We start from the raw sequence: 22,537 nt of genomic DNA, 5'->3' as shown, positions 1-22,537 counted from the left end.
CACCATTCTCTTGTCATGTTGTATATATCCCTTTTTACCCCGCCTCTGTATTCCACAACTGGCATCTTCTATACCTCGACTCCCAGAGTAATGTAGGCGAGCATTCCCTTGGTAACATCCTCGCCATCGAGTGGCTCGACAACCATGAGAGGGTTCCAGCTGCCAGCCTGCTCGTCCGCGTAGATGGTGTCGACGGCGTTGATGGTGCGGTTGATCTCAGTGTGGCTGACATAGGGCTCGAGGGCCATTATCTGCTGGCTGAGTTGCTCATCAAAGAAGAGCTGGCCAGTACTGACAATGTTGGAAGCGACGATTGTGCCGTTGCTGCGGACGGACCAATCGGTGTGTACCTGAGCATGGACTGCATGGAATTAGTGATTCCTTCAAACAATGAAACTTCATGAATTTGAAGTGGTGACACCAGTAATAAAATCTAGGGCTAGGGGACACTTCGGGACACTTACTATGGATAGTTCTTTCCACGTAGAAACCAGGGAACACTGTCTTCATTTCCATTATGCCGTTAGAGTCAGTTGGCCACATTCCACGGAGCCAGGTTGTCGCGTCGGTGTGCAAGTCCAAATTGGGACCGATAAGTGACATTGAGCTCCTTCAGGAGCTCTTCGAAAGGAGTGTTGGGGTTGTGATGTGTGAAAGAGCTGTAAGAGCCGGTCTATTAAGAGGCTTGTTAGTGAAAATGTTTCTCTTCTTGCCGTTGGGATACGGGATGACATACGGCATTGCAGTGCCAAAGGTCGACCAAGGCATCTTCAACTGGCTCACAGGTATTGACGTTGAGGACGCCAATATCCAGATACAGAGGGACACCGGCCTGGCCCTCGCTCATATCTTGTCGCAGAGTTTGTGACTGCGGCCATACGTAGGGTCCCTTGGTGACCTCGGGTGTTAGGACGCAAGTGTCGTTCTGAATGGTGCTGTAGTGGGGGCCCTCCGTGTGGATGGTGACGTTTGTGTCACGCTTGGCTAGCGAGCGGCTGACGAGCGAGCGCTTCTCAGCAGCACGCCTTTTTCTAACCTCGCTGAACTTGCCAGCTTGAGCCGCGCAACGCCTCGATAGATTCGAGCGGCGCGCGATCTCAGCATGGCTCAGAGTGTGGTCGTGGCCGGGATGTGCAATGGCTACGCCAGTGAGAAGGGCGGTGGCCAGAGTCAGGAGATGGAACTGCATTGTGTAGGCCTTTTCAAAAAACTGCCGTAGATAAAAAGAATGTGTGAGGACCTTTGAAAGAGAGACCAGGACAGGTATTGACTACAGCTGGTTGTCTTTTTTTACAAAAGCTCATTAGCGATAGCGAAGCCATACCCTCTTTATAAGTCTGTTCAGGTTCTCAATATTCCTTACTTCCTCAATACTCTCCCGCTTCGCCACAAAAACACGCCCCTGAATAATCCCCAGAAGTTAATCTCATCGCAGCTTTTCTTTTGTCATACCCCTTCTCATCAACGCTCAGTTCCCTAAACCGCCAACCAAGCCGCAGAGTGCTGTTCCTGAACTCCACTGACGTCGGATCAACCAAGAACGTCTCTCCCACATCCCGAAGAACCAAGTCCTGATCAGTTCCCCAAGCCGGCATTTCAACAAACACGCAGCCACTCACAGGCGAGGTATTACCGTTGTGCCACTCGATTCAGGGCTTTAGGGATCCACCAGGCGGGCCGCCAAGAACCCCTGGCCGCGTAAGTTCAAGGCACTCCCGCCTGGCCGCTACACCAACGAGTCAATCTCCTCCCGACGGCCCTGCCAATCTATATGGAGTTCTCATCGAAGTACTCGGTGGTGCCGACTACTCGCTGATCTTGATGTATTCATGGAAGTGACTAGGGCATTTGTTTTTCTTCCTTGGGCAAAATGCCATTTCGAGATCCGCATCTGTTACCACTCTGGTTCGGAATGCGGGCGAGAAGAGGCTCCGGGTAACATAAAGGTGTCGAACTACAGGGTTCCTATGAGCCAGGGAGCTGTACTCCAGCCGATTGTGGAAGGTGCATTATGAATGTTCTCCCGCGGGAGCTTTATCTGCGATTGATGCTGGAAGAGAAACACCAGGCATTGAGTAAGCAACAATAGGTTGACCTTAAGCCGTCGTTAGTGCTGCTAGGCTTTTATAGTTCAGAAACCATGTTAACAGGTGATACATAAAACCAGTAATGCAGGAGCTTGCGTATTCTTGGCCTGTGGTTCTCCACAAGAAAGTTGAACGGTTGTTAGATGATAAACATCATATCTTCTCCTGACGTGAGGGAAGAAATTGCTTCTGGGATATATAGTGTAACTAAACAAGGAAGAGCAACCCAGGCATTAAGCATATGAACAAGGAAGTGCAAGCGAAGATTTTGGGTGGAATTTAGTAGTCGAGCGGAGGTGGAGAGGCGCCACAATTGAAAAGTGTTAAATGTAACAGGCTATAATGTAGACATGAGGAAAATGAAAGCATACAACCGGTTTCGTATCACTACTCATCACTAGATTGTAGAGCACATTGCTCCTGGAAACAACGTATCATAAAGAAATCTGAACGAGAGAAACTGGCTTGTCCCTTCCAAGTAGCAAAACTCGCCCAGGAACATGTGAATGGCGGCCACTAGAGCACCCATATTAGCAACTCATTGTAACACAATGACTATGCAGTCAGCGTAATGTGTCACATGGCACGTAGACGCGAAAATATACAGTCATTTAATGCTCACATTTTCACCAGTTCTTCAAGCTGTTGATAATGGATAATTTCTCAAGTCGCCTGGGCGTAGTAATTACCACTTGGAATCTGTTGTCCTTAGGTAACCAAGGCTCTTTTGGCATCTGGTACGCTGACTTGAATTGCCAATAACTACTTGATATTGTGGTTATCCGCTCTGTGTCTTACTTGAATATTTTTATCTTGATCAAATGTTGTATGACTTGCTCCCACCGTGTCTCTCATGACAAGTCCGCTATGATGCCTTGTAAGCAGCAGGGTCTCCGCAGCTGGGATACGCTCATCAGGTGCATTAGTGGAGCTTGAAAAAATACTGTGAAATTGTCATGATCAAAAGACATACTACACTGCTACTGTAAAGCTTCAATTCCTGCATATGGCATTCTCTGTGGAATATCGGGGCTTGTCTTCATGACATTAAAGGTTCCAATCTTATGGCTAGCAACCAAGTGAACAAATGATTCGATGGACGTTGTATGTACGGTAGGGGTCCGGGCCATGAGCGCTGGCGATGGGATCGCAAATTAAGTGTAACCGGTATGGAGCATGACCTCAGAAAGAAAAGAATTTCTAGCGCCTCGTCTTGTAAGCCAAAGACTTTCGGCCCTCAAATCCCTCTTGAAACACTGTTCATAAGGAAGTGACTTTCTAAATAGCCATATACCTATCAGTTATTGTACAACTACAGCCATGAGTCACGGCGGCTAGCATAATTTCCTTGATTTACGACAATTAATGATGGCTGGTAGTTGCTGGTTATTCCAGCCCACTTAAGCAATGATGGCTTCACAATCTTCTAATATTCCTAACGCCTTGCCTCACAGACGTTCTTTCGGCCCCTGTAGCGTTTTTCGCAATAAGAAATAGGCTTGCAGCACCTAGGTAGGCAGGCATGGGTACAAGGCAGGCCAAGTACTTTACCTTTTCCTGGATTCGCACAATGATAAGGGATTAGGTTTATTGTGCAGATTGAAGTCTCGCCACTTGAGCGACTTTCTTGTGCTCGCGTTGCTTGTTTGGTTCTTGGGCTCCTTGTAACCCTCAACACTTTCTAGATATAGACTTGGGTATGAAGGCAACATGGCTGAAGCACAGTTTGAAGTAGCATGACTGAAAGTATACCTAGCGAGACATCCAAGGGGAGTAAGTGGTAATGTACTGTTTGAATTTCAAATTGAATGAGCCGTAACGCTAAGTGCAGTCAATTCTGAAGTCATTCTTGAAGGAAATGTTTACTCGAAACGACGTTCTTTTCGCTGCAGTCCTAAAGGTGCCACGTCTCCGCTACATCCTACCACTAGATAGCCTGTATCCTCGTGAGATTTGATATCACCGAGGCATACCCGAACGCCGCCGTTCCTTCTGATTTGTTCAGTTGCATCCTCCATTGAAGTAGATTGCACCATGTGTACGTGTGGATTGTCCCTCAACAAGCCAGTAGGATGATCCAAGATGTCAGGACCTCGCCTAAAAAGATTCAGAACGCTTGCTGCGATGCCTGACGCAAGCATTACAACAGAGGCAATAAACAACACAGCCAACCAAGACTTGTTGACTTGCATCACAAGTACATCGGGAGTCCTTGTTCCCGTGACGTTCTGACGGATAAAATTTAGAGCGGTTTCGTAAGCAAGCGTGTAATCAGGTGCCCCAAAGTTGAAGTTTCCCGTAATGTTCTCGGGCGCTATCGAGGAAAGCCAGAAGGTATTTAGTAGTTGTGAGAATCTCTCCGAGAAGAGAACATCCCCTATAGGGTAAATTTCTTCTCCTCGCCACCCTGGAAGTACTTCAGTCTCTCTATTGGGGTCTATAGTTGCTGAAAATGGTGTATCTGGGTGCGTGAAGAAGTATTCGATTGGCGAGGAATACGGCTGCATCTGCCAATTTCCTTCCTCGTCCCATGGCGTGTTGAGCCCTTTGATGAAGGTTGATAGGAAAGCATTGACCACGCCCGCCCGTAGTTTCGGATTAGCAGCTGGCACGTTGGACGGTCTGATGTTGTCCAAGACGGTGAGAACTGTCATATTCTTTGCCTTTTGCAAGGGTCGCGCCCGAACTGCACTACAGGTTGCCCCTCTGCAAGCAATATCCAACTCTACATGCGTCGTTGTAAGCTTGCATGTTGCGTTGGTTATGCCAAAGGCAGTGTATGATGTAAATGTCCATTCTGCTGGTGTTGCGATATTCATATCGGTGCGGCTCTTCTTAGTTGGCCTGATGACGAGCGAATGGCCATTGTCATAACCACCCGTATTGTTTTTCAAGTAATCCTCAAATAGGGTATAAGGGTTTTCCGTCGCAACCTGACCGACAGAACAGTTCGTGTACATGTACGAAGTTTCCATCGTGTACGTGAAGTTTGCTCCCTCAGAAAGGCCGCCCAAACAAGTGGCAGGAACACCTGCCACAGACGACCAAACGGTGCTATTGCTACCGGAAGTCTGGTTTACCTTGAACCAACCCTCAAGGTCTGGTTCTTTACCAGTCATTTGGTAAGCCTCGACCAGCGGGATCTTGATGTTGCCGAAAAGGTCTCGTGGAGACGCTTTGATTGCTTTCGGGCTCGACAGCGTACCAACAAACGCACTCAAGATTGGAGGAAGTGCTTTCATGCCGGACTGAGAGAATGACCCCTGATGGGACAAAGGTGACATGACCTCAAGATATTGATATGGCCACGACTCTGTGGCCTGTGAAGGTACCACATCCATCACGCGCAAGCCTGCTTGACCACCAAGAGGTGAGAGAGCCCACAGCACGATAAGAAAAGGTGTAAGAAGGTTGACAGTGCGTAGAATAAAGGGGGCTGTCAATGTGCTGAAAACTGTACGACTGCTGAGGAGATATTCCAAGCTGAGGACGGAAATGCCCCGTTCTAGCTTCCAAGCTGCTGTAGCCTTGAGAAGATTTGCTATTACGGCGGCAAACGCGATTGGAAATATCGTTGGACTGTATTTGGCAGCTGTTTCTAGATCGGGTACAGGATCCTGATCTATCGACTTGCCGTTGTTGCTGTATACCATGAACGCGTAGATCAAGAAGCATATTGACGGAATAGTGAGAAGAATATCTAAGCAGAGCTGGTAGATTGCCGAAGCAGATGTTGGCCTTCTAGCATTCCGTGCGGCCACTGAAGAGGTTGCGGTCGTTGTGACTTCCGGCGTAGGCTTGGGCATGAGATTAACTGAAGGGTCACTGCCTGTTTCGAGATGATACTCTGCCCTCTGAGTCGTTTCAGAAGACCTATACCGTGGCAGAGAGATGGCCGAGCTGGATCTAGATGGGTCAGAGACCAAGACTGGTCTTCCGCGGTGGTGGTCTGCCATGTTCATTCATTCGGTTGTCAAGATACAAGGCCAAGGCCAGATTGAGCTGCTAGCCAAGCCTTTCCAAGATAGGATGATGCAGGAAAGATATGGACGACTTAACGAGGCTGAAGCGCGGCTAGCGAACTGAACATTTCTGGAAGGATTTGCACCCCTGCTGTTCACTCACATTCGCCTGCGTCCTAGGAATCATGGAACTAGGGTATTGAAACTAAGCGCTGTGGCACTGCATCATTCTGGCTGGTATCATTGGTCAATTGAATATCACTACAGTATGCCTAACCATAAATTGCAGGCTGAATTGGACTCTGCAATGGGTGGGCTGGCTGCTGTGCTTTTTCCGGACAGGGGTGGTAAAATGGGACTTTTGTTCTCCGTATTCGCACAGGTCTTCAAGGGCGGGAAAAAAGAAAATCATTGGGGGGGGGAGGTAGCATCTTGATCTTCCACCACTTCAATATGCCGATGGACATGGTCTGATTTCTTGTCAAACACAATCTAAGTACACAAATGGAACCTTGACAGGAAAACCTCTTAATCAATCTTAGTGTGACTCGTATGTACTTGGGGCTATCATTGACTTGAAGCACCCAAACTCCTCTCTTCTACAAGTGAAATTATAGACCAATTGCCCTGACATTTTGCTGCTTTCCGTCTTGAGAAACGGCGTCCGCAGAGGTGCTGCTGAAACCAGTGCAAACAAGTACGATATTAAATCTGGAATTGACGGTTATGTATTGGGAAGGATTTCGGGCATAACTTCTTCCTAAGAATCTCTAAGCGGGGTCTTCTTCTTTGAACGGCTAGTTGTGTGCACATTTAGTCCCTCGATGTCGCACCCTGATTTCCTCAATCCCGCTCTGGTGGTCTATCGGCAGGCAAGGGCATGAATGTATATCGTTCTAAAGCTACTTTAAATGATGAAGAAAGCAAGTTTATACGCGAGGACTCCGCCTTCAACTATAGCGTAGACAGACGGGTAAAGACATGTTCTCGCCAACACCAAAGTGCCGCCCAAGTTGCACCTGTGCCCAACACAAACTGACCAAGTACCACCAGAGTAGCAGCAACAATGGCCTCACTGGTATTGATGTAACCCATTCGACGAAGCTCCCAAATGGAATAGAAGTTTTGAACAATGACCCCCGTAATGTAAAGAACCAGATCGTACTTCAAGACATTGGCGATCCATATATGTCGCCCTTGAACGGTCCAATCGGCCCAGGGGGAGGGGAAGCCGAAAAAAAAGTCCATGACCGATATTTTCGGGTGATAAGACGCGTAAAGGACGGTGACTACGTGGCTGATAGCTTGCGTTGTACAGGCACATATGTAAGCCGCCTGAAGCCATGATGAGTCTCTGTTCTGATACCGCTGGAAGTATACGTCCAATTGATCTTCGTGCTTGTTTTTAGTTTGTCCGGAAGATCCAGATGTGCTTTCAGACCTCCGCCACCATCTGATCGTGCGTGCAAAGATGTCTGTCAACCCAATGAACATAAATGTCCCAAATTGCCAGAGCGCGTTCCAGTCTTGTCGAGTTCTGCTATCTGGAACAGGCAAGAACACTAAACAAGCAGGGAGAACGAAGCCAAGAGCAAGAGCAGGCAATATGCTATGAGCAACCTCCAAGGGAATAGAGCGACCAGTTGGCAGGTTGTGACCGAACAGGACATGAATAATCGTCCAGTACTGCTGGGCGCCTGCAAGAGCTACTATGCCCATGATAGCAAAGTTCAAGAACGGAGACGCTAGAAGAGTGCCTTTGTTGCCAACGCGGTACGCCTCAATGGTGTATATCAAGTTGGGTGAGATCATCTGAGCCAAAAGATACATGAGATGTGCTTCTGGCCCTGGCTTCTTGTCAATGATAGGATGTGAGCAAACTGAGACGACGGAAAGAAGGTTATCGTTCAGGAACTTAGTTGGTAGCCACTTCCTATCCAGGGGCTCCCCATATCCTCCCCAGGTGAAGACAATGTCGAAAGGGAACTGTATGTTGACAACAAGGAAGAATAGAGTCAGACTCGCCCCGATGGTGAGAAAGGACCCGGTAAGACGTAGGAGCCTCCCTTTCAATGGTTTTGCGGGGAGCTCGTCGTCGAAGGGGATCGCTTTTGGCCGTGGAGGAACCGATAGTCTTTCTACCCGCACCGCTTCGCTCATGATAGAAGATATTTGCGCCCAAATTTGTTCATCATTCTGCAAAGGCAACATGATATTGAAGGCAAGATGAGACAGTAGAGGTTGCTCAAACGACGCCAACGCTTGGGCGGTATGCGCGCGAGCGATGACGTTATTTGCTCGATCATATTGGGCCTTTTGGAAGCTAATGAAGATATTTGCGATGCTCTTCTCAGTCAAGCCGTCAAAGCCTTTTCGGGTTCTAGCTATCTCGGTCTGCAGAGCGTTCAAAAACAGAGCTGCAGCTTCCACAACACTACTCCCACCCTGAGACCCGATGGGATTGGACTGTGATGGTTCGCATCAGTAACAAATCATAAAGTTAAAAAGATCCTAGAATACCCCTTACCTTGTGGGCGGAGTCGCCCATTAAGAGTATTCTCTGGAAGAACCACGTCTTGTGGACACCCTCATGTAAGGGTGTCAATGTAGACGAGACACGCTTGGCATATATTTGGTCGAATGTCACGTTCTCAGTGATGGGGAGAGAACCGTACTTCTTGATGAACTCCGCCTCGTCCTCATTGGAGTATCGCGGAATGTCGTCGCCGTACTTAGTTTCTTGCAATCTCACAAAGACGAACCAATAAACGCGGCTCTCAGGGCCAGAGATGGCGACCATAGTGACCCCTTTGCCAGGCACAGGATTGAGCTGACCATCCACATACCCAGGGACATCTTTCGCAATTCCAAAACTGCACTGATATGAGCAGGCGACGCTAAGATTCTCTTGAGAATCAACGTATCCAGGCTGGACCTCGTTTGCGATGCGGTACATCTGCTCTCGGACGGTACTGTGTACGCCGTCGGCGCCCATAAGTAGGCTACCACGGAATACACTTCCGTCTTGGGAAATGACCTCTATTCCTCCTTCAATCAGCTTAATTTTTGAGACTCTCTTGTCCGTTAAGACTCTTTCTTTATGATCTAGACTGTCGTAAAGGATCTGCAAGAGCCATTGTCTATCGAAGAAACGTATTGTGTAACCGTGCCTGTAGTTGGCAATGAGAAAAGCCGCAGTCAGAGGGAACCAGGACAAGAGACAGCCTACCTCTTACTGCTTTGTAAAAACGGAAGCTTGACACGTTTTAGAGGCTTGCCCTGTGCGCTGCGTACACAAACTTCGTGTATGTGGTTGTGAGGCAATGCCTCGATAGCATCATAGACTCCAAGCTGATCGAATATCCGCAAAGCATTCGGAATCAAGCCGATGCTGGCACCAACTGCGGGAGAGATATCTTGATGGGCTTCCAAAAGAATATAATCGATGCCGAATCTCTCCAGCATAATAGCCAGAGTGAGCCCGGAGACTCCACCACCTGCAATTATGACCCTGGAGTTCTTGGTTGAAGCCATATGGACAATACAAATAAACCGAGCTGTGTGTATGGTGATGATAAGATGCAAGGCCAGGTGGGTGAGCGATCATGTATAAGTGCTCGCTGAATCTACATAGCAACATAAGTCCATATCAGGTATTTGTTGATTTCCACACCTGTCCCCGTATTACAGCATGTTTGACCGGACGGACCGGGTTTTTTGCTCACCGACGGACCGGAGTTTAACGCACAATAGGGGCGGGCGTAAAGAAATAAGGGGCTGCGTATGTCACAACATGTAGCACGCAATTTTTACGCGTTTACAGTTCAACATTTCTGGGAGTCAGCTTTGAACAATGTCTGGGATGTTAGGCCCATCGTTCTTGAGCCTCTGACCATCTCGTTTTCTTCAGGTGGTAGTCCCCACCCGCAGTCAGAACTGCCATGAGATTTAGAAAGAGTAACATAGACAGGAGTGTCACCAGCAGCTGGCAAGGTTCATGGGGTTCATGCCGGTATGCGAAACCGAGATTTGGGTTTGATCCATACAGTGCGCGTTAAGTTAGGGGTTGCGGTCAAGTTCAAAGTTTGGATAGTAAGCTCGTTGCGGAGGTGTAGATCTCTGGCGGAGATGTAATGCTGACGGGGACATTTGATTTAACCGCTGTCGTGCTGGCTCCGGGCCTCCGGACCCACTCTGCCGCGTCTCGGCCGCGAGGTCACGTGACCTCGCTCCAGCGACCGTATTCTTAAGCGTCCTTCGCTCCGCTCGCTCACTTAGAGAATACAAGCCGTTTTGTTCCTAGTTGATGCCGCCCGTGCCTGACGTCGGTCACCACAACCGCGAACACGCGAACATGCAAATAACGGCGTGCTGCTATGTAAAGACAGAGCAGGGTACAGGCAGTGGGCTCACTGGCGCGCTGATCTCTAGGATTGAGGTAAATATGCACGGCCTTTCTTCAATACTTGCTTTACATGCCAATGTTCTCTGCTTAGAAATGGTCAAAATAAATTAGATCCGCCATATTATCTGTTACGTGCTTCTGAAAGAGCAAGGCCTGCGCTAAAGTGCAAAATTTGAATTTTGCAGACACAATAATGGCGCAGGTGTCAGTAGGAGTTGACCATTGGCTATTGTTGGTCATGGCTGTTCAATGGGTGACGTCTTTCACAGAAGTTACTGGCACTGATCTAGTAATGATAATTGAGTCATTGGATAATCTAAGGCTTGAGACCGCCGGTTTGCTTTTATCAAAATTTCGGAAGATGTTGTGACTGTGGCGACGTTTTTTCACGCTTTACATGCTGGTATCAAACAATTGAATCAAAAAGAGCAAAGTTAACGCCCAAAGCCTATGTAAACTCCTAACGGTCCGACAATCTGATAGAAAATAAGGGCTTAGAGCTGAACGCTAATGGTGCCGTCATTGTTCGTACAATTGAGCATTCCGTAGCGAGGAGACTGGGCACTCCAGATGACCACCCCAGTTACAAGATGGCGACAGTAAGTGATGAAGGCATCTGCCCCGACTTCCAAGGAGACATCCCCAACTGCCATCTCCATCAGCTCCTTCGCTGCGCTATCGAACCTCTCCATAGAACTCTTAATTTCCGTCATGATGTTATGAACCACTGCATCGAGAGTCCAGATGCCAGACTTACTATGCAGTAATACGGGAACAATGCTCAGTACCGCACCATCGGCCTATGCACTCCTGTTAGCCGATGCTTAGGCAAAACCACATCAGGGCAGTCAATATGTATACCAGTTCTTTAGGCAAGGAATAGAGATCGTTGATCAACCAGATCAAATCCGTTGTCTCTCTACTTAAAATCTCAAAGGCAAGAGAACCTCGGAGTGTTTCCGGTACTTGAGTTCGAACCATGTATCTAAGAAAGTTCCTTAGCCCAGTTTAATAATGAATAAAGGGATTTCCATCGACATACTCTGCTAAAACCACAACAGGCATCACAGCGGCGGTACCCCGCCTGATATTCTTGTATTGCCCAGGTGAGGGAACTTTGCAATCAAGGCGATAATCCTGCTCTACAGCGACGTGGGCAACAAAGGCATGAAGCTCCGTTGAAAGACGCTCTCGCAGTCGCAAATCCATAGAATCACGCACGAGGTCACCAAATCTGCCGAATAAGGCCATATTGGTAGGAGCAAGGCTCTCGTCAATCACATCGGTACGTTTTACGTCAAGCGCCCGACGAATATAAGCCAGCGACGACTGATAATGCAATTGCGCCAGTTTCTTGCTCTTTGAGACATCAGTTTCAATGACATCAATTTCGTCGTCCCAGATGAACAGCCACAGTGCCAGGAGACTTAATGCCTCCAGCTCAGGCCATGCGGACCATGGATACCAACTGTAAGCAAGCGTGTTAGTATTTTACTCGCTGAAACTTGAGATTAATCCAGCTATGACACAACTCACACGGCTATAAGTCGGCCTAAGTCAGCTGTCTTCAATGCAGTTCGTCTCTTTTCATCAGGAATAATCCAATCCAAGGTTGTGTTGAAGAGGTCTCTCAGCTTCCCCAAGTGAGCACTTGTGGCGAGCGGCCAGTCTGCAAACACTTTTAGGAGATTGGGAATGTGCAGATTTGCGCCTTTGAAAAGCTCAGCCAACTCTAAAGCGTCGCCTTGAAGTCCAGTGTAAGTGGCTTGAATAGAGTGGCTGATAGGATGGGGCGCAGACTCAAGCTGAGTCTGGGAGGCTTTCGGGAGCAATGAGGGAGTAACTTGAGAGAGCATTTCGAACAAATCTTAGACTGTTTGATGACATTTGGCTTCCACTCAACAAGACTAGAGAACTATCAACTTGTTTTTAATACCTACCAAGGCGGACTAGACTATGATCACCACGACGAACGTAATTAGACCTTCGATCTCAATGTCCATTCTCCGCCTCAGTACCTTCGGCCGGAAAACCGGGCTCCAATAAAAGACCGATGGAACGAGCTCTACTGAAACTGAATCAACATTAGTAATCTTTAAGATGTCTTTGACTTGGCGTACTGTGTACTCAATATCAGCATCGTGAGTATCTAGCACTACTGAGTTTGTAATCCAAGTTTGGTCATGTCCGTTCCGCTCGGAGATTCTTTGTCAGCCCGGGACAATCGTGTATCATTGCAGCGCCTTCCATATACTCGTACCAGCCTATTTACTAGGGTATTTATGGAGTAAGTTGCCGATCCTAGATTTCATATACGGAGAGTCGGAAAACCACTTTTAGTATATCCCTGTCATGAAGTCGTGCCTGACTCAGTTGTCTGTCAATTACGCTCCACTCGTGTGAGGCTACTTACCTCCCATGGATCTCTGTACGCTTTGACTCCGTAGTACAGGGAATTAGGTATGAGGTGCATACGCCCCGCCATGCAGAGGTATACTCTTAGGCAAGGAGCAAGATCATAGGAATGCGAGGGGAAAAATATGCGCAGCGCTCTACCTCCAGATTTCGATGAATTGCATTTAACCGAGTACACCAGCTTTTTCTTTAAAAACTGTCATTCAAGTATCGTTATATCAAACAGGACTTGACTAAGTGATAGCGTGACAACCGGCTGATACGGGTATATATGCATGTTAACTGTAACGATTTAACACCAAATTTATATACCTTGACGAATAACTCTGTTTCATATTATAATAATTCTGTCAGGAGCAGCTAGAGACATATGTTTACTTCATTCATTGGCCATCCCTAACAGCTTGCTCACATCTAGCTGAGCCGTGCGCCAGACTTCCGTCCAACGCAACATATATCTTTCATCATAACGCGAATCACTCGAATCTTGATATCTTCGACATGCTCAACCGAAAGAATTGGAGCTTTGGCTCACTTGTGGTGCTGCTGTTCGCATTGTTCATGGCTGTGGCCATTCCGAGATGTGGAAAACATCCACTCCCAAACGATTTTATCATCGGTAGGAACAGCACGGTTCTGTTCTTGGCTAGTGGGAATCGAGGACAGTACAACGTTCAGTTGGCGACAATTCAAGCTCTCCAAGAACGCCATCCCTCGATTGACATCCACATAGCATCAGCTCCTGATGTGGGAGGGTTGGTCCAACGAGTCTCCAGCTACGCCAGCACAATACACTCCTTGTCTTCTAGCCCAACGTTCTATGAACTAGATGGACTAGCTGATGTCAATGTGGATCTGCCGAAGCTTCTTCACAATAATTTGTCTTTCGGTGAATTGGTGATGCACCCACCTGGAGCGTTGGGGGTTTTAAAAGGCTTCAACGTTGTGCGCCATACCATGAGTCCTTGGACCTGTGAGGAGTACGGAAAGCTCTATCATCAGATCTCCGATATCATTGATAATATTGACCCCGCCCTTATTGTTTTGGACTTTGCATTACGGCCGGGCATAGACGTTACGAAGAACAAACGCCGAAAGCACATATTCCTTTCACCATTGCCACTAGTCCATTCACTGGGTTTCATCGAGCTCAGAATTGATGTAGGCATGGGCATTACCCGGCCCGCGGGTCCCACGGGTACCCGCGAAATGGGTCGGGTAGTTATGGGTAGTGCCCGAAAGTTTTACTATTACCCACGGGTACCCATGGGTAAAGTGGGTTTGGGTAAAAAAGCCCACGGGTAGTAAACTGAAGGGGGGCCCACGGGTTTGGGTACCCACGGGTGTATACCCGTGGGTAGATTTCAGTAAGTATGCATCACGAATTTTAGACATCTTTTGTAGTAGCCAGCCTCAAGAGTGGATATATTGCGCAACGAATAGACCTGCTACCTTGTTACTCCTAACTTCCGAACGCCCTGAATGCCTTCAATTAATCGCCTGCATTTCCCAGACTCGGGGTCGAACCACTTGTCTCCGTGGACTCTGCCGGCCTTCAAGATAGCCTGGACGAGATGCAGATCCTTCGGCTTAATGGTGACGCGATTGGTGTGGATCGCAGCAAAGTTAATCACTAGATAGTTCGTTCAACTCGATAAGAGTTTGCAAGTGAAGCTTACTGTCGAAAACACCAAAGAGAAGAGACTCCGAAGACTCTTGAAGAGCGCTAATAGCAGTCGCCTGCCAGCGCAGGCGCTTGGAGGGGTCGATGTCATCGCAGATTTCCTTCCAGAGTCGCTGGAATAGGGGCTTCGGAATCAGGAAGTCAAATGTCTTCTGGTAGTTCCTGACCTCCCGGAGAGCTTTTGCTAGGTATTAGGGTTAGTGTGTAGCCATCTTTTGTAGCAATCTAGACTTACTGCCAGGGCGCTAACGGCGTTTCTGCTGCTCCTTAGTACTAGGCATAGTCTTTCGGGCTATGCCAGGCATTATATTATAAAGTTAACTATGAATCAGGTAGGACTCCTAGAAATACAAGTCTAGGTCTAATCAATATAGAATCTTTTACAGATAACTACTAAACAGAGGTTTTCAAAGAGATTCTTTTTGAGAAAAAAAACAAGAAGCCGCGGCTACGCACAGACCACTTTTTGGCGTATTTTGTTTTTTTTTGTGAGGTTCTGAAGCTTTAGAAAACTTCTCCCCAGACAATACTACAACCTACCTCTACCACTAACACCCAGCCGCACCGACAAGCCTCTTAATTAAGGTAATTTGATACTTTGATCTCACAATTATTGGTTTTGACTTATTAAATCAATTAGGGAACAGTAGTAAAATATGTCCTCAGGACAGGATTGCGGTACGTTCATACCAGCTTTGTAGCAATCATTTGTACTAATCTCTTCTAGGCCGACCGCTTGGATCTGGTGCTGGAGCCAAGCGTAAAGCTGAAGAGGATTATTCCGACAACGCGCACACCAAGAAGTCTCGTCAGCGCATCGATAAGATGACTGAGAAGCAGAAGGCACTTGATCGCTTGAAGAAGTCGATCAACTAGTAGAAATCCCGCAAGCTTAAAGCCTTGAGGGCTAAAAGCTCCTACATCAGTGCGTCTGCTGATGAGCGCGCGGCCCTTGAGGCTAGGGAAATCCAGCAAGTTGATGCACGATAGTGAGTTCTTTTTTATTTCTTTTGGTGTTTCAAATCAGTGCTCAAGTGCTTTTAGCTTCCTCAAAGGCAACCATCCAGACCAGCTGCTAGCTTAGATGACTGGCCCAGTCTCGTCTAGCTCCTATAATATCGTCGATGACGATGAAGACGAGGCTTGGGAGGATATCCCTTTGAATGAGATTGATGAGGCTACCTAGGAAAACCTGGATGGAGTTGAGGGCATGCTTAACTTTGACGTTGACCTTGATAACCAGTTGCCGACCATTAATGTTGCTGAGCAGTCGAATGCGATTATCGACAAGATGATCTAGGTAACTGGATGACTATAATTAATTACTATAGCAATAGCTAACAAACAGACAGGAAAACTAGATCCGAGAATACTAGTTCTTCCGTGATACCTGGGAGATGACTCTTGAGATACTTTACATCAAGGTCAAGCGGCTGAATAGCAATCCTGCCTTTACCCTAGCTGCGATGGAGGATTATGGCTTTATTCGACCTGGCTTTAAATTTCTAGTAGCTGGCGATATCTTTACTAAAGAGGAAGTGCTTCTTTGGTTTGCACTCGCTAAGTACTGGCACCTGAACCGCTTGTCTAAGAAGAAGAAGATACGCCTGGTTCTTAATTCTTCTGTCAAGAAGAAGAAGACGTAAGTGCTTAATTGTAGCAATCCTTTGTAGTAATACTAATATTCTTAGCTAATTCGCACTCGCGCACCGCCTAGCCATCAAGATTCAAGGATCTCTCTTCACTACAGCTCAGCGCCGATATGCCTCTACTCTAAAGCCTTTAGTGAAGGCTATGTTCTCTGAGATCAGTGACTCGATGATCAAGAAAGGTGTTTAGGAGCTTCTAGGCCCTGCTGAAGTTTGGGAAGAGTTTACTGCTCTCGATAAAACAGCTAACATCTTATCTGCGATAGATAAGAAGTTCTCAGCTATACTAAAGCTGATACTATTCTTCCTGAAGCTTGACCTTGCTCGGGATAAAGCGCTATACAACTGGCGTCAGGTCTATGAGTTGGCTTAGAAGCTAACTCGTTTGCTTGACTTTTCTCTATAATTGTAGATGAGCATAGCGAGAGGGTTTGTTTGACAGATTAAGAATTAAGAATTAGCAATAAGGCTAGCATGAATAAGGATATGAATTCTCTCTAGTCTGATTCTCGTATTGTAGCAATCGTTTGTAGTAATCTATAGCTGTTAAAACAATCTAGCACTCTATGCTCTTATCTTCTTTATTAACTGTTTAACTAAGTCAAGATCTTTCTTCTGTAAAGTTACTCTTTTAGCGTGAATAGCACAGAGATTTGCATCTATTAATATTCATGTTAATATAATAGTTTGAAGATTAGGATAGGATATCTTACTCTCGAACATGTTGATTAGAAACTGTTCGCTTATCTTATGGAGAGCCTCTATAGCTATTGACTGGTAGCGGATCTTATGGCGGTTTCTTAGTGGAAGATCAAGTGTTATTTCTCGAACTACTCTTGCGAAACTGCTCCGCGGAATTAAAAGATTAGTGGTCTTTTGATATTTTCGAATCTTACGAAGTGCATTTGCTTCACATTTCAGTAATTAAATAATAAAGAGTTACTTCTTACTTACTACTAGGCCTCTATCTACGAACTTTCTGGCGTTTAGTGATCTGGACGGGCTTTTTTCGAGCAGCTTTTAGCTGCTTCTTTGGCGCGAAGTTTAGCTGATCTTTCCGTGCAATGGTTGGTGGTTGGCTAGTATCTGTTCGTCTCGCTAACTTCGTCGCAAAGTTCCGCTTCAGCGGTGGTAATTCTGGTTGACTCAGGTCTGGGCTAGCCTGGCTATAGTAGGTTGCATGACTTGAACTTCTTGGCGGAGTCTCCCGAATCTCTGTAATTGGCTGTTTTAGGGGATTACCCCTCGCTGATGATGAGGGGTAACTATTTGGCGGTGAAGAGCCCTCTACTGTTAGCGGAGAGCTCTGATCTGACACAGGGCTAGTTGATAAGCGAGGCATTGAAGGATGAATGTAAGTGGGAGAAAAAACAAGTCGAAGGAGAATTCAGAGCTTTTAGATTTGTGTACGAAACGTATTAGTTAGAAACCCTAAAATAGAAATTTACGTAAGGCTATATAATCAAATGTTTGTATTCATCTTGTAGTAATCCTGCAAACTACTTCCTGTTTATACTAAAGGTAATTCTTACTACGTATGATGTCGAACTCAATTGCGTCTGACCCTTTTGGGCCAGACCCTTTTGCATCCGATTGTTCTGCTGCTTTCGAGCTTGTAAATTCTACGCAGACTCTAACAATCAATACTCCACCTTCTGGTTTATAGATACAGTCGGAAATCATTTTATTTGTTATTGAGACTTTCTAGACTTTTCTCTCGTTTTTCAAAACCCTGCCATGGTATCTCCAATGGGTAATCCTTGGCAAACATATACCGTTGTCTAAATCCCCTCAACCTGAACGAAAACGCTTCGCCAAATCCTTGTGGACTTTACAACGCCGAGTATCATTCTGGGATCACTTTCACCAAGGCTACCATATGACATCAGGGGAGCTAAAATTAGTCTGCAAGCACTGTCACCAAGTTTTCAATCATCTAACAATCAAAAACTCTGGTATAAGTGCTATGCAACGACACCTCGCTGCAAAGTCTTGTAAGACTCGACGTTTAGGCGTAAACCAGGTGCCTGTAAGTTTTACAGGTCATTGTAGCAATCATTTGTAGTAATCGCAATCTAGGGTACCTAATTGAAAGCAGTCTCGGAGCATCAAGCATTAGTTTACTGTATTGTTAGATCTAACTTAGCGCTTAATACTGTTGACAACTTAAGTTTCTGGCAATTCTGTTTATACCTGAATCCTCTCTACTACCTCCCATCTCGAAAGACGCTCCGAAGCTAGATATCCGAGGAGGCCTTACGCATTCAACACCACACTCTTTAGCTAATTCCGCCTGGTAGCTATGTCTCTCTGATGATTGATATCTAGAGTACACCTGGGTTAAAATATTCACTGCTTAGTGTTTTATGCCATTTTATCGACAAGCACTAGAGGTTATAACAGGTTCTTCTTAGTACTATTAATATGATAGATAGTCATACAGCCTCTAAGCAAGCAACGGCTTTATCGACTCTGTTAGAAAATATTCGCCAGAGGACGAAGAAGACAATTCGATTTCAGACAGTCTCTGCAGACAACGCAAGTTCTTTTAAGCCAAAAGTCCTAGCACAAGAACTTGCAAAAGGGTCGATATCTATAGTATAGCCGATATATCATATTCGCTGTTTAGCCTATATTTTCAACCTTGTTGTTCGAGCGATTTTTGAGGCTCTTCGAATTTCGATGGTAGAAGCCTCTACAGAGTTTGAGCCTTCTACTACTCGAGCTAAAGATCAAGAGGACTCTGACGATGATTTTGATACTGAAGATTCTACTGCTGGGGAAAATCCTTTTGGAGCTGTTATTCAAAAGGTTAGATACTTCACCTAGTTATAAGATTTTATATTAACATATATACCTCCAGATTCGTGACCTCGCAGTTTCCCTTAAGCTTTCTAGTAAGAAGACGCAAGAGTTTCTCGACCTCCAGAAATCGACTCGCATTGGCCAGCGACCACTACGCCTCCTCCGCGATGTTAAGACAAGGTGGAACTCTACTACACTTATGTGTCTCCGCGCAAGAGAGCTTAAAACAACGATTTCAGCTTGGGTTGAAAAGCACTCTCTACAGGAACAATTCTCTCTTGTGGAGACCGATTGGGAGGCTCTTGATATTCTGCTTGATATCACCAGCCCGTTTTTACTCTTTACAAACATCCTCAGCCGGTTAAATGACCTTACCCCTGGTCATACCTTTACTTTATTACAAGTTGCAACAGTTCACTTGTACTTTTGCGCCTCTGCACTTAAAGATAAAGTTACTAGCAAAGACTTTACTTGGATATCAATCCTTCAGGCTGCTACGAAAAAGGGCCAAGAGAAGCTGGAAAAATACGTTCAAAAGCTAATTGAAGAGGATTCCTTCAAGGTATATGGTATTGCAACTCTCCTTACCCCTGAAGCTGGGACATCAGTTTCGAGTACTTTTGACACGCGATTCCAATTCGCAAATTACTTCGAATACCTTCCTTCTTCAGCCTCACTTCGAACTCGAGTACAGCAAGAATTTATCGAGGTATATACAAAGCAGTACCATCAAGATTCGGAACGCCATACCAATACTCAAAAAGCTGCAACTGAAGGACTCCGATACACTCTGCATAGTTTACTATCACGCAGTCCAAAGAAAAGGGTATTTGTAGCAATCTATTGTAGCAACTCACTGTACTAACCTATTATAAGGGCAAAATGTCATCATCCCAAGACGCACGAAATATCTGTAATGACTTTTTTAATATTGGTAAGATAAAGACTTATATCTTACTAGGCTTAACAGCTAATAACTATATTTAGTTATGTTCCCTGATGAAACTGTTTAGCAATTTTGGGTCCGCCTAGACAATAGCTATCCCAGATTCCATGGTATTTGTCGCATGGCTCGAGACTTCTTATCTATTCAACCGACGTCAATACCCTTAGAGCGATCATTCAGCCTTGCTCGCCATATCTGTCACTACGCTCGGTTTAACCTTTCGGCTGATACTATTTTTGATACTTTGACTATCAAAATTAGCCAGAATAATGAGGCCTGGCTTTCCCAAACCACACTTGAGGAAGTTCTAGATGATACGAATATTACTGAAGCATCTGAAGAGCGCTAGCATATTATTAGAGAAGCTTTTAACTACTCTTCTCTATTGGATAAAGCTGATATTCAGAGATATCTGAAGGTCTCTGATGATCTTACTAAGATCTCTATTACTGCTATAGGAGATGCTCCCTCCCCGCCTCCTTACGAAGTCTCAGTAGAAGAGGAGGATATTAGCGATAGAGATGAGGAGCTGCCATCCTTATCTAGCTCTCAACAGCCAAAACTATCGAGTCAAGTTTCCCAACTTAGCAACTCACCTACGCCTTCTGTATCCCAAGAACTCCCAAACTTCTCCGAGCTTGGGGGTCGCAAAAGGAAGAGACTTACTCGGCTAGATCTTGTCGAACTCTCTCCTGACGAGGATAGCGATTAAATATACATTGTTCCTCTGATTTCACTCCGACTTTATCGTATTATTCTCTATTAGTTTCTTATATTTGTAGTAATCTATTCTAGCCATCTATGTTTTATGTAACTTACTCTTTCTCCCTATAACTAGTTATATTTTCTTTCTATCTTAGTTACAGTATTTCCCGCGTTTCTTGTGGGTAGCAAAATTACCCGTGGGTAGTGTAACCCATGGGTCGTTTTACCCACGGGCCTTTCAACCCGCGGGTAAATATAGTGGGACTGCCCGTGGGTAATTCGGGTTTACCCAAACTACCCACGGGTAGTTTTGGGTACTACCCATACGGGTACCCGCGGGTATTACCCAACCCTAGAATTGATGCACTTTGGAAATATCCGACGTAAGTTATCATATTCCCCAGCAACACTCATTTCAATTAAGCTGACCTAAGCCCATTACATCAGTATTGGGACTGACTTTACATACCCGCTGTCCTGGAACAAAGTGCCCGAGAATATCCTAGTCGCGGTCCTAGCAATTTTTACCTTCTTGCGTAAGCCTGTGCAAGCCCCGTCTCCACAATGCCTTCAGGAGCATGGCATCAGAGGCGTCAATGGCCCCATGACAGATCCGGGTGTAATGTGGATTACCCCTGATATGCCAGGTGCCAGTATCGCAGTTCATCCAGTCCCGAGCAACGCTAACCAAGTCGGGCCCATCGTTTTGGACGTTGCGCCGGCAGTTGAGCAGCACTACGAGATTACCCAATGGCTTAAAAAGGCGCCAACGGTGTATGTCAATTTAGGAAGCCTATTCAAATACGATGAAGAACGGGCAAATATCATGGCTCAAGCTCTGAAAAGTCTATTAGATAGTACTTCAGTACAGGTTCTTTGGAAAATGGGCGAGATTGACCAATTTCGGGTCGAAGTTGAAGGCGAACTTCAAAGTCATATAGATCAAGAACGAGTGGTAATCCGTAAATGGGTTGAAATCGATGCCACAGCGTTGATGATGACTGGCAATGTAGTTTGTTTTGCACACCATGGTGGTGCAAATTCGTTCAACGAGGCGTTATGGTAAGTCATCTCATTGTCAGTTCACAGATTTAAAAGAAGCAAAGTGCTCATCATCACCACATACTAGGTCCGGAGTGCCTCAGGTCATCATACCCATGTGGTTAGATTTATACAATTTCGCGCAGGTTGCTGAGAGCATTGGGGTAGGCGTGTACGCTACCCGTGGAACGGCACCGGCATGGACGACTGAGGGCTTAAGCGAAGCCTTTCTACGTGTTGTTGGAAAGAGTCAAGAGAGTAGAGCCATCAGGAATAAAGCTCACACTTTAGGCAGAGAAGCAAAGGAAATATCAGGCAGACATACCGCAGCAAAACAAATCTCTGATATGGCATCGGTTGGCCAGGGTCAATGATATCAATACTAAATAAAAGCTTCCGAATTTCAGAGGTTTACCGAACATGGATTTTAAAACATGAAGTGTTTGGTTACTAGTTACAAATACAATAGATTGTTTAGCGGGGTTTGGCGTCGATAGTTTTGGATTCCAATCAATTCCAAGCCACGGTAAATCCTATCAGCAACTCGCACGCACTTTCTTCTGAATGAAGGCGTGAGACATAGCCTGTGCCAAATGTTCCATGTTCCAACAAAATGAAGTAGGCTAGTTCTCGCCCAGATGAAACTAGAAATCCGTCTCTAACTCCAAATGTTCATAATTAAAACCGCTGAGCGGACAAAGCCAGACAGATAAATTCATATAAGCTCTTGGTACTGTGAAGCCTACGATGCTGTAATGTTGAGTCAAACAGGCACAAAAGATAAAGTCAGAAGAAGTTGCTATATAGTTTGAAAAAGTAGCTTAACAACCCTTCTCCA

General features: G+C 45.9%; 6 protein-coding genes across 6 annotated transcripts; 1 reads left to right on the top strand and 5 right to left on the bottom strand.

Moving 5' to 3' along the window:
• Window positions 1-68: 68 nt before the first annotated feature.
• CTRU02_212295 (uncharacterized protein) lies at window positions 69-1,189 on the bottom strand (the record flags this gene model as incomplete). Its single annotated transcript, XM_036727066.1, has 4 exons — window positions 69-361; window positions 465-504; window positions 602-673; window positions 737-1,189. The coding sequence occupies 4 exons, from the start codon at window positions 1,187-1,189 to the stop codon at window positions 69-71; spliced, it is 858 nt and encodes a 285-aa protein (XP_036581310.1).
• Window positions 1,190-3,949: 2,760 nt separating this feature from the next.
• On the bottom strand, window positions 3,950-6,049 carry CTRU02_212294 (uncharacterized protein; the record flags this gene model as incomplete). The annotated part of the gene is made up of 1 exon (XM_036727067.1): window positions 3,950-6,049. One exon carries the CDS (start codon window positions 6,047-6,049, stop codon window positions 3,950-3,952), a length of 2,100 nt encoding a protein of 699 aa, XP_036581311.1.
• Window positions 6,050-7,003: 954 nt separating this feature from the next.
• CTRU02_212293 (FAD-dependent urate hydroxylase 3) lies at window positions 7,004-9,583 on the bottom strand (the record flags this gene model as incomplete). Its single annotated transcript, XM_036727068.1, has 3 exons — window positions 7,004-8,515; window positions 8,577-9,219; window positions 9,279-9,583. The coding sequence occupies 3 exons, from the start codon at window positions 9,581-9,583 to the stop codon at window positions 7,004-7,006; spliced, it is 2,460 nt and encodes an 819-aa protein (XP_036581312.1).
• Window positions 9,584-10,948: 1,365 nt separating this feature from the next.
• Window positions 10,949-12,310, bottom strand: CTRU02_212292 (uncharacterized protein; the record flags this gene model as incomplete). The annotated part of the gene is made up of 4 exons (XM_036727070.1): window positions 10,949-11,254; window positions 11,316-11,439; window positions 11,497-11,922; window positions 11,991-12,310. 4 exons carry the CDS (start codon window positions 12,308-12,310, stop codon window positions 10,949-10,951), a joined length of 1,176 nt encoding a protein of 391 aa, XP_036581314.1.
• A 2,007-nt stretch (window positions 12,311-14,317) lies between these two features.
• CTRU02_212291 (histone H3) lies at window positions 14,318-14,858 on the bottom strand (the record flags this gene model as incomplete). The annotated part of the gene is made up of 3 exons (XM_036727071.1): window positions 14,318-14,502; window positions 14,549-14,737; window positions 14,804-14,858. The coding sequence occupies 3 exons, from the start codon at window positions 14,856-14,858 to the stop codon at window positions 14,318-14,320; spliced, it is 429 nt and encodes a 142-aa protein (XP_036581315.1).
• Window positions 14,859-20,871: 6,013 nt separating this feature from the next.
• CTRU02_212290 (UDP-glucoronosyl and UDP-glucosyl transferase) lies at window positions 20,872-22,073 on the top strand (the record flags this gene model as incomplete). Its single annotated transcript, XM_036727076.1, has 3 exons — window positions 20,872-21,041; window positions 21,106-21,720; window positions 21,788-22,073. 3 exons carry the CDS (start codon window positions 20,872-20,874, stop codon window positions 22,071-22,073), a joined length of 1,071 nt encoding a protein of 356 aa, XP_036581320.1.
• Window positions 22,074-22,537: the final 464 nt, after the last annotated feature.

The sequence above is a fragment of the Colletotrichum truncatum genome (assembly GCF_014235925.2).
Source record: "Colletotrichum truncatum strain CMES1059 chromosome Unknown Contig_0008, whole genome shotgun sequence".
NCBI classification, from domain to species: domain Eukaryota; kingdom Fungi; phylum Ascomycota; class Sordariomycetes; order Glomerellales; family Glomerellaceae; genus Colletotrichum; species Colletotrichum truncatum.
This window is presented reverse-complemented; position numbering and strand designations above follow the sequence as displayed.